General features: G+C 40.6%; 1 protein-coding gene across 1 annotated transcript; it reads right to left on the reverse strand.

Annotated features, from left to right (window-relative positions):
* Positions 1-434: 434 nt before the first annotated feature.
* LOC124684786 lies at positions 435-806 on the reverse strand. The gene has a single exon (XM_047219037.1). The coding sequence runs from the start codon at positions 804-806 to the stop codon at positions 435-437; it is 372 nt and encodes a 123-aa protein (XP_047074993.1).
* Positions 807-12,434: the final 11,628 nt, after the last annotated feature.

Below are 12,434 nucleotides of genomic sequence, written 5' to 3' on the forward strand. Positions count from 1 at the left end.
CCATAACATATAAATTTATTACATTAGAATCTTCCAAAAGTACATGTTCATATTACATATTTTTGTAATATATATATTTGTTATTATGAATATTAATTTTTTCTATCAAATTATAAAATTGAACTAAACCCAGAACGCGGTGTATATAAATAAAAACCAAGCGAGTACACACATTTTGAGATCCACACCCCGGAGAAGAAGATTGGACATATCCATAATAATTAGTAAAGATAGACAAGTTCATGATAGAAACGTCCAACGATGATGCTGTTCAGAAACAGAAGCATCATAGTTTACATAGGAATGGCACGGCTAAGCGCACACAGAACACTCGGAGGTCGATACGTACACAAGGAAGGAAGATACATATTGAAATACGTAGTGCGCTAAGCATAACCAGCCAGGAAATCCGGTACGCGCGCATAGCGCTGCTATCACGCGCGCTTGCAGTGGAGGTTCTCGAGGCAGGAGAGCTTCATCTCGGCGACCTTGACTTTACCGGCGATCCCGCCGCAGCGTCGCCCGATCGCGCATTCGATCTCCGCCTCCCGCTCCACCTGGCAGTAGCACTTGCGCTCCGCCACCGGGATGACGCGCTCGTTGCCGCAGCACTTCTCGCCTAGGCCCAGGCGGAGGCAGTTCTTGAAGTACTCGGCCTGCCTCTTGCAGTCCTCGGGCTCCGGCTTGGGCGTGGGGTACGGCTTGGGCGTGGGCGTGGGCTTGGGCTGGTACGCTGTCGCCGTCATCGCCGCGCATAAGAGGAGGACGACGGCGAGCGCGGCGGCGGGGAGCTTCACAGACGCCATGGATGGATGTGATGCAGATCGAGGTTAGTCTGAGTGTGGTGGTGTACTAGAGAGCTAGCAGTAAGAGTGGATGATGGATGGATGGGCTCGATGCATCTGCGTCTATTTATAGGCGCTCGATGGAAGGACAGCTACAGCATCACGCTAACGTGCAGCCGAACCACGATGGAGATAGACCATGTTGAGACCATTGTCCTTTTGCCTCTCTTGTTTCTTGTTTTAATGGAGTTGTCGGATCGAATCAGGCCATGCCATGGCTTATGTGTGTACTCTACGCATGTGACGGCTCACTTGCGACACGAAGCTGCATGTGCATACTGGTTGTCATGCATATCCATGCATGTGCTTGCTACTAGCTCACGCAAGTTAAGCGCAAATAATCTTACTTAACTGGTCATTTGATGTACTAGCTCGATCTCATCAACGAATCTGAGCAGAGCAGCTAGCTGGGACGGGTACATTCGGGAAATTTCCTTCTTGGATTCGTGCGGTAGAGCTGGTGAAAGTTCTACCGGACCGGGCTCAAACGGCGGGATTCCAGTACGTGTTCTTGCCCCCAGGTGCGCCATATACATATTATAAGACACAAATGGTAATTTTATGGAGTGATTTTAAAGGCCACAGGAAAATACGTTTGGCCAATTGACGCTAGTTTCTTAAGAATTTGGAGGCCTAGGAGTATCAAACCGTGGAGATCTAGACATCTGCCTCTTTGCCTCCTAGGCTCCTCGATCAAAAGGAAAACATATTTACGGTGAATCAAAAACTGCGAAAACATATATTTCTTCAAAAATAGCACACCTCCTCTCACCATCGGCTCCTCTATCTTCTCGAAAGGAGTCCCAGGGCAAAGTGCTTTCCAAAGTGCTTTTATATTGTTTTTATTTGGATTCGTTGGTTTTTTGTTTTCTAACTAACATACAAAGTGCCAAAATACAACGAACTTTGCATTTCCTTGTGCTTGATGATACGTTCAGTAAATACCCACTTTAGGAAAAAAATCAAGTCATAAGTTAAGATTTAGAGGAAATCAAGCAAGTCTTTAATTGGTAAGATGGACATCCCACGCAGCAGACGTTTTAACAACCACACTGGTACGATGAACGTGCCAAGTGACTGTACCACCTGGCGCCGTCTCCACATCTTCAAAAGAAACAACTTCTGTGAAGGAAAGAGACACAAAAAAAACATTCATAACTGCCATAGTTCATCCCCGAGCAGAGAAGAAGAGTTTATCCTTCGATCTTCGTCGTGATCCGCATCCTCAAGATCCTTCATTCTACCATGATCACCACCACATGGAGAGAAAGAGGAAGATTTTGTAGAGATTCGTAGCATAGAAAATAAAAAAATCCTACCGCAAGAACGAATAACAAGCCAAGATCTGTAGATGGTAGCAACAAGATGAGATCATCATATCGCTAAGCGTTAACGAGATAAATCTCGTGGATGATATAGTCGATTACTTGCCGCTTTCAAAAACGCGTAGAAGATCTTGACGGTGGCACAATCGGGCAGCACCTCCGCACTTGGTCAGACGTACGGTGTCGATGAAGACGTCCTTCTCATTGTTCCAGCGGGCGGCGGAAGTAGTAGATCCTCCTCGGAATCCTGGCAACACGACGGTGTGCTGACGGTGGTGGTGGAGAACTCCGGCAGGGCTTCGCCGTAAGCTGTGCGGGAGATAAGTGGAGGAGGGAGTCGCTAGGGTTTAGAGAGAGGGGGCTAGGGCGACGGCTCTTGGTGCTCTTGGTGGTGCGGCCAAGTTGTGGCCGGATCCTCCCCTCCTCTCCCCTTTAAATAGGTGGAAAACCTAGGGTTCACCCAAAAACCACATTCAAGTCCAACTCCAAAACTTACCAAATTGGGAAACCTAGATCAAGAGGGATTCCTCTCTTTCCTTCTCATGTGGCTGGCCATGAAGGTGGAGTCCACCATGGACTCCACTTTCCCAATTCGTGGGTCGGCTAGGGTTGGTGGAGTCCCACCTGCCATAGTGAGTTGTTCTGGATGATTCTAGAACCTTCCATAAATTCACCGGACCATTTCCAAATTTGTAATGTGACTTCCCATATATGAATCATATTCTCCGAACCATTCCGGAACTCCTCGTGATGTCCTGGATCCCATCCGAGACTCCGAACAATATTCGAACTTCATTTCATATTCCATATCTACTTAAAACGACATCGAACCTTAAGTGTGTCACCCCTATGGTTCGCGAACTATGCAGACATGATCGAGACACTTCTCCGATCAATAACCAATAGCGGGACCTGGAGATCCTTAATGGCTCCCACATATTCAGCGATAACTTCGTGATCGAAATAACCATTAACATACGATACCAATTCCCTTTGTCACGCGATATTTTACTTATCCGAAGTTTAATTGTCGGTATCTTTATACCTAGTTCAACCTCGTTACAGACAAGTACTCTTTACTCGTACCGTGATATGACATCCCTTGTGAGGTAGTCACATGCTTGCAAGCTAATTGGATGACATTCCACCGAGAGGGCCCAGAGTATATATCCGTCATTTGGATGGACAAATCTCATTATTGATCCACGTGCTTCAACCTATACTTTCCGTACACTTAATGCCACCTTTATAACTACCCATTTATGAAGTAGTGTTTGATATCATCAAAGCATCCATCCGGTGTAGGTGATTAACATGATCTCATGGTCGAATGATTAGGTTACTATGTATCTTAAAGCTTGAAGCAAAACGAACTTAATGACTTGATCATATGCTACGCTTACTCTGCGTGTATGTCCATCACGTCATTCACCTAATGATATGATCTTGTTATTAATAATATCCAATGTTCATGAGCATAAAACTATGATCATCTATTAATCAACAAGCTAGTTTAACAAGAGGCTTACTAGGAACTCTTTTATGTTTACAAAACACACAAGTATGAATGTTTCCGGTTAATACAATTATAGCATGGGATGCAAACATTTATCATAAACATAAAGATATAATAATAACCATTTTATTATTGCCTCTTGGGCATATCTCCAACAGTCTCCCACTTGCACTACAGTCAATAATCTAGATTACGTGGTAATATACCTAACACCCATGGCGTTCTGGTGTAGGTCATGATTCGCTCTAGGGAGAGGTTTAATCAACGGATCCGTCACATTGAGATATGTGTGTACTTTGCAATTGATTTGCGTCTCCATGCATCACTCACTTTTTATAAATGATTCGGCATTAATCGTATATATTTGGTCTTCTGGTGGAACCTTAATTCCGCGGACTAAAATATGCTACCAATATTGTCACACACAATATAGCTCCGTAGTTCTGACACTACCGGAATTACACCAAGTTCTAAAAGAACTCCTTGACACAAACACCTCGGTTATTTTCAAAACAACAATATACTCTGCCTTCATTTGTAGAATCCGTCACAATATTTAGAACTTGTCTAAATCTATCATAGACTTCTTCTAATCCATTGTGCTACCTTTTAATAAACACTTAGCCTAATTGAGATTAAAATTTATTTTTATATGTGACCAAATTAATATCGGTGCAACACCTTACAGCGATTTGTTTGTCATTACCCTATATAAAACTATATATTTATATATTTGGCTCTAATAAAGCACTCAGGGATATTCTTACTGTTTGTTCAATGATCATCATATGAATCATTCTAATATATGCTCGTAACACCTTAGAGCACATGACATCTGATTGTGTACATATTATTCGTGATCTAAAATCACTCATGTGTTTAAAATCATTCATGTGTTTTTACTCATTGAGTGTAAAATACGCTCAAGTCTTGTTAAAACTCCACATGGAAAAGAACACATTCTTGATGTTTTCATATTGAACTACTTCAATATTTATTCTATGTACTTTGACTTAAAATTATTATGCGCTTCAATCTATTTTCATAGATCTTGACGCTAAATATGTTTTTAGTCCATATCGTTTCATTGAAGTTAATTTTCAATGAACATTTTAATCACATCAAGTTCATAATTACATCATTTCTAATCAATGATATGTCATCTACATAAAGTATTAGAAATATCTCTCGGCGCTCCCACTTAATTTCTTGCAAATGCAAGCATCTTCATCGTTTCCGATGAAATCAAAAAAAATCTTTGATTATTTCATCCGGTGAAGATTCCAACTCTGTGATACTCACTTCATCCAGTGAAGTTTGTATACCTATCTAGTATTCTACGGAATAGCAAAACTCTAGGTTGTATCTTGTATACACCTCTAATACACACTTCTGTTAAGGAATATATTTCTGCAATCCTACTAACATATCTCATAAAAGAAATATGTAGCGATTACTAGAACAATCCGCATAGACTATAAGCATCGTTGCTGAAGATCTAATCTTATCGCAGTCAACTCTTTAAACTTTGTTGTAAACAACCTTTCGACAAGTCGAGCTTGTTCTAGGATATTACATCTATATCCATTATTTTTATAGATCTATTTAATTTCAAAAAATATTTATTTCTTCAGAAGGTTTACCAAGCTTCAAGCTTGATTATAGATACTATCTCGGATTTCATGGCACTAAGCCATTCTAACAGAGTCAAGGCCCATCATAGATCTTTGTATGTAGTTGATTTATCATAGTTCAAAATCAATCATTTGTCCTCAAATCATTTATTTGATCACAAAGTAAACCATACCTACAAGGTTCAATAGGCACTTCGATCTCCATGACTATAACACTTTGTAGACATTGGAGATATGAGTGTCGTGGTCGCTTCTGGAACCATTTTCGATGTTGCGCTACTCTGCTCATTATGCTCAGGTTCATCAACCTTATCGAGTTCCATTGTCCTCCCACTCAAATATTTCATGAGAAACAATATCTTGGAAACAAGCAAGAAACATCGACAAACACTTTTGTCTTCGACTTCATAGTGGAAAGAATTTCCAATTTGTCCTCTGGGATAACCAACAAAGACATTCATCCGATTTTGGTTGTGAACTCATTTACTTATGCTACACATACCAAAATTTAAGAAAGGACTATTATGGTTTATACCCATGCCATATCTTGTATGGTGTCATTTCAACGGATTATGATGACGCTATGTTCAGTGTAAAAGCGATAGTCTCTAAAGCATAATCTAAAAAAATATAATGGCATCATTTTATTTTATATCATCATTAATTAATCCAACAAGGTTTGGATACGTCTCTCGAATACTCCATCATAACTATGGTGTTCCGAGAAACGTGAGTTGTGGAATAATTTCGTAACTCTCTTAGATGTTCGCTAAAACTCGTAATTCACATATTTTTTCCATGATCCAATCATAGATATTTGACTTTTCCATTACAATGATTTCCAGTTCATGCTGAAATTTATTTGAATCTATTCAAATGTTTCAGACTTTTTCCTCATCGAATAAATATATCCATATATATACACTCAATTCATTATTGGAAGTTTTCATGAAGTAGAAGAATATTCCGCACACAACTATGCCCAATGAACCATATACATCGTCATGGATGTTTCCACTAAGCTAGTTGCACGTTCAACTCTTGGCCTATGAACGGTGTTTCCAGTCATTCTCTTTTTAGAAAAGAATTGCAAGTGCCAAACGATTCAAAATCAAATGACTCCAAAAATCCATTTGCACGGAGTTTCTTCATGTGTTCCTTTCTAACATGGCCTAAATGGCGGTTCCACAAATATGACTCCAAAAATACATTTGCACGGAGTTTCTTCATGTGTTCCTTTCTAACATGACCTAAATAGCGGTTCCACAAATAACTGTAATTCAAACCATTTGTCTTATGGCATTTTAGCATCAACGTTATGCATGTGTGTTTCACCATTAAGATTTATAATAACTTATCCATCGTACATGGAGTATGGTCATAATTTGAACAACTCATTGTTTTTATTTGACCAGAGTAAAATAACAATTATTAAGTTCTTTATTATAAATCTGAAGGGATAGGTAGAATTCCAACGACAAACATAATAACACTTTATTTTGTTCCAGACGTGCATTATTATGACATTCCTTGTCAGTCACTTAGGCCATTGTATTCTTGTATTGTTTTGTGTTGTATGACATTTCATACCAACCAATATGGTACAAATACCCAAGAATTTCATTGTGTGACCAATCAAAGAATACATTCATAACATGTATATCATCTATATACACCCGAGCTAGACTTTCTAGTCTTTTCTTTCTTTCTGCCAAAATCTTTTTGTAGTTTCTCTTTCGGCTTTCCCCATATTTCGCAGAAAAAATTTCAACACCAATAACTGCTAGTCTTGTTGGTCATATACCAATAACCTTGAGTTTCGTACTTTGAAATTGATCATTGATGTCTACGGGAGCTTCTATTCTTGTAGACAGTGTTGGGCCTCCAAGAGCAGAGGTTTGTAGAACAGCAGCAAGTTTCCCTTAAGTGGATCACCCAAGGTTTATCGAACTCAGGGAGGAAGAGATCAAAGATATCCCTCTCATGCAACCCTGCAACCACAAAGCAAGAAGTCTCTTGTGTCCCCAACACACCTAATAGGTGCACTAGTTCGGCGAAGAGATAGTGAAATACGGGTGGTATGAATAAGTAGTAGCAACGGCACCGAGAAAAGTGCTTTGCCCGGGACGAGTAAACAAGCGAGTAGTAACGCAGCGGTAGTAACGCGATAAAACGAGTAAACAAGCAGCGATAGCGATATTTAGGAACAAGGCCTAGGGATTAGACTTTCACTAGTGGACACTCTCAACATTGATCACATAACAGAATATAAATGCATACTCTACACTCTTGTTGGATGATGAACACATTGTGTAGGATTACACGAACCCTCAATGCCGGAGTTAACAAGCTCCACAATTCAATGTTCATATTTAAATAACCTTAGAGTGCATGAAAGATCAATTCGACTAAACCAAGTACTAACATAGCATGCACACTTGTCACCTTCATGCTATGTAGGAGGAATAATACACATCAATACTATCATAGCAATAGTTAACTTCATAATCTACAAGAGATCATAATCATAGCATAAACCAAGTACTAACACGGATGCACACACTGTCACCATTACATCGTGCAGGAGGAATAAAACTACTTTAATAACATCACTAGAGTAGCACATAGATAAGTTGTGATACAAAACACATTGCAATCATAAAGGGATATAAATAAGCACTTCACTACGCCATTCATAACAGTGAGTAAGTATTCTGTGAAATATAGCCTAAGAGACCCACACGGTGCACACACTTGTCACCTTTACACACGTGGGACAAGGAGTCTCCGGAGATCACATAAGTAAAACTCACTTGACTAGCATAATGACATCTAGATTACAAGCATCATCATATGAATCTCAATCATGTAGGGCAGCTCATGAGATTATTGTATTGACGCACATAGGAGAGAGATGAACCACATAGCTACCGGTACATCCCCGAGCCTCGATGGAGAACTACTCCCTCCTCATGGGAGCAGCAGCGGTGATGAAGATGGCGGTGGAGATGGAAGCGGTGTCGATGGAGAAGCCTTCGGGGGCACTTCCCCGCTCCGGAAGGGTGCCGGAACGAGACTCCTGTCCCCCGGATCTTGGCTTCGCGATGGCGGCGGCTGCGGAAGGTTTTCCGTATCGTGGTTCTTCCCCTCGGGGTTTTCGCGACGGAGGCTTTAAATAGGCGGAAGGGCAGCCTCGGAGGGGGCTCGGGGGCCCACACCATAGGGCGGCGCGGCCCCCCTCCGGCCGCGCCGGGGTGTGGTGTGGGGCCCCCGGGGCTCCCTCGGCGGCTCTCGGGTGTTCCGGAAGGCTCGGGGAAAATAGGGACCTGGGTCTTGATTTCGTCCAATTCCGAGAATATTTCTTTACTAGGATTTACTGGAACCAAAAACAGCGAGAAAACGAGAAGCGGCACTTCGGCATCTTGTTAATAGGTTAGTTCCAGAAAATGCACGAATATGACATAAAGTGTGCATAAAACATGTAGGTATCATCAATAATATGGCATAGAACATAAGAAATTATCGATACGTCGGAGACATATCAATCATCACATGACAAGTGTTCCGGATTTCACTATTAGTAACTTTTTTATGTGATGAACAATTTCACTCATTATTTTATCCATCAAATCATGAAAACTTCATGATGAAGCTACTATGGCTCATATGGATATGCGAATAACGTTAGTACCCAATTAGTTGGAGGATCGGGACGCCTAGCGTCTTCAACCTTCGTACATTCCCATAAAACTTATGAGTTAATATAGTCTCACTAAATTATATTCTATCATCTTGTAAGAAGGTCTTAGATATCACATATATCTCACAGCTTACTTATTTCTGAAAATAGACTTTTTAGCTCCTTACTTTATCAAACTGATTTGAACATCAAGTTTCACAGAGACATGAAAATTTCAGATACTAATTGAAACCATAGCTCTTTGAATCAGAAAATTTGAGGATTACCAAAATTTCGCAATAGGATTTAATCATGTCTTGACTCTTTAACAATACGGTATCATTCCGTAAAGTTACTTTTCAGATTTACCAGTGTTTCTATCTCAATTACAAGCCTAGCGCAGGGTATAAAACGGATGCCAGTTCTACAAAATTTAATTCAAATACAATTTATACTAAGTTCATGATAAATTGAGTTTACTATTAATTCTTAAATTAAGTAGGTGAACTCCCACTCAAAACAACATCACTCACGTTGCCTTAGTGATTGCACAAACCAAATTCACTACACCAAGTACTATCATCACGAGATATGATATAGCTTTAATGGCGAACATCGGCATGTTCATCATATCATCTATATGATTCATGCTTAACCTTTCAGTTTTCCATGTTTCGAGACCATGTCTATACATGATAGGTGATACGTCTCCAACGTATCGATAATTTCTTATGATCCATGCCATATTATTGATGATACCTACATGTTTTATGCACACTTTATGTCATATTCGTGCATTTTCTGGAACTAACCTATTAACAAGATGCCGAAGAGCCGGTTGTTGTTTTACTGCTGTTTTTGGTTTCAGAAATCCTAGTAACGAAATATTCTCGGAATTGGACGAAATCAAGACCCAGGGTCCTATTTTGCCACGAAGCTTCCAGAAGACCGAAGAGGAGTCGAAGTGGGGCCACGAGGGGCCGACACTATAGGGCGGCGCGGCCCAGCCCTTGGCCGCGCCGACCTGTAGTGTGGGGCCCCCGTGTGGCCCCCACGTTGCCCTTCCGCCTACTTAAAGCCTCCGTCGCGAAACCCCCGAGGCGAAGAACCACGATACGGAAAACCTTCCGGAGCCGCCGCCATCGCGAAGCCAAGATGCGGGGGACAGGAGTCTCGTTCCGGCACGCCGCCGGAACGGGGAAGTGCCCCGGAAGGCTTCTCCATCGACATCGCTGCCATCTCCACCGCCATCTTCATCACCACTGCTGCTCCCATGAGGAGGAGTAGTTCTCCATCGAGGCTCGGGGCTGTACCGGTAGCTATGTGGTTCATCTCTCTCCTATGTACTTCAATACAATAATCTCATGAGCTACCTTACATGATTGAGATTCATATGATGATGCTTGTAATCTAGATGTCATTATGCTAGTCAAGTGAGTTTTACTTATGTGATCTCCGGAGACTCCTTGTCCCACGTGTGTAAAGGTGACGAGTGTGTGCACCGTGTGGGTCTCTTAGGCTATATTTCACGAGAATACTTATTCAACTGTTATGAATGGCATAGTGAAGTGCTTATTTATATCTCTTTATGATTGCAATGTGTTTGTATCACAATTTATCTATGTGCTACTCTAGCAATGTTATTAAAGTAGTTTTATTCCTCCTACACGGTGTAATGGTGACAGTGTGTGCATCCGTGTTAGTACTTGGTGTATGCTATGATTATAATCTCTTGTAGATTATGAAGTTAACTATTGCTATGATGGTATTAATGTGATCTATTCCTCCTACATAGTGTGAAGGTGACGGTGTGCATACTATGTTAGTACTTGGTTTAGTCTTATTGATCTTTCATGCACTCTAAGGTTATTTAAATATGAACATTGAATTGTGGAGCTTGTTAACTCCGGCATTGAGGGTTCGTGTAATCCTACGCAATGTGTTCATCATCCAACAAGAGTGTAGAGTATGCATTTATCTTCTGTTATGTGATCAATGTTGAGAGTGTCCACTAGTGAAAGTCTATTCCCTAGGCCTTGTTCCTAAATACTGCTATTGCTTGCTTGTTTCTTGTTTTCTTAGCGTTACTCTGCTACCATATTACCACCATCAACCACACGCCAACAAGCTATTTTTACGGCGCCGTTACTACTGCTCATATTCATTCATACCACATGTATTTCACTATCTCTTCGCCGAACTAGTGCACCTATTAGGTGTGATGGGGACACAAGAGACTTCTTGCTTTGTGGTTGCGGGGTTGCATGAGAGGGATATCTTTGACCTCTTCCTCCACGAGTTCGATAAACCTTGGGTGATCCACTTAAGGGAAAGCTGCTGCTGTTCTACAAACCTCTGCTCTTGGAGGCCCAACACTTGTCTACAAGAATAGAAGCTCCCGTAGACATCAAGCTATTTTACGGCGCCGTTGCCGGGGAGGAAAGGTAAAAGGTACTCACACTCCGGATCTCGGTTACTAAGCTATTTTCACCGTTGTAAGTACTCGAAGCTATTTCCTTTAGATCCTGCAATTGCATCTTTTTGTTTTCTTGTTTACACTAGTTTGGCATAATGGACAACAATGAGCTTCTTATTCTATTTCCTGATTTAAGACATGGATGGTTTGATGCGAAAATTAAAAAACCTATGGAACCTTATTTGCATGCTAGTAGTAATATTAGTATGAACGCTTTGAACACCATTGTTGATAATGATATAGAAAGTTCTAAGCTTGGGGAAGCTGGTTTTGATGAGCATGATCTTTTTAGTCCCCCAAGCATTGAGGAGAAAATTTTCTTTGATGATACTTTGCCTCCTATTTATGATGATTATAATGATAGTGGTATTTTGGTGCCACCTACTATGGAGAGTAAATTTTGTTGTGATTATACTATGCCTCCTACACTTGATGAGAATAATAATGATAGCTATTTTGTTGAATTTGCTCCCACTACAATTAATAAGAATGACTATGCTTATGTTGGGAGTAGTACTTATTTTATGCATGAGACTCATGATAAATGCTTTATGTGATAGTTATATTGTTGAGTTTGCTCATGTTGCTACTGAAAGTTATTATGAGAGAGGAAAATATGGTTGTAGAAATTTTCATGTTACTAAAATGCCTCTCTATGTGCTGAAATTTTTGAAGCTACACTTGTTTTATCTTCCTATGCTTGTCACTGTGCTCTTCATGAACTTGTTTATTTACAAGATTCCTATGCATAGGAAGCATGTTAGACTTAAATTTGTTTTGAATTTGCCTCTTGATGCTCTCTTTTGCTTCAACTACTATTTCTTGCGAGTGCATCATCAAAACTGCTGAGCCCATCTTAATGGCTATAAATAAAGAACTTCTTGGGGATAACCCATGTGTTATTTTGCTACAGTACTTTGTTTTATATTTGTGTCTTGGAAGTTGTTTACTAATGTAGC

Source organism: Lolium rigidum, chromosome 1 (assembly GCF_022539505.1).
Source record: "Lolium rigidum isolate FL_2022 chromosome 1, APGP_CSIRO_Lrig_0.1, whole genome shotgun sequence".
Taxonomy (NCBI): Eukaryota; Viridiplantae; Streptophyta; class Magnoliopsida; order Poales; family Poaceae; genus Lolium; species Lolium rigidum.

Excerpts from the sequence above, each read along its gene's own strand:
- LOC124684786 (XM_047219037.1), bottom strand. The coding sequence starts at position 806 with ATGGCGTCTGTGAAGCTCCCCGCCGCCGCGCTCGCCGTCGTCCTCCTC.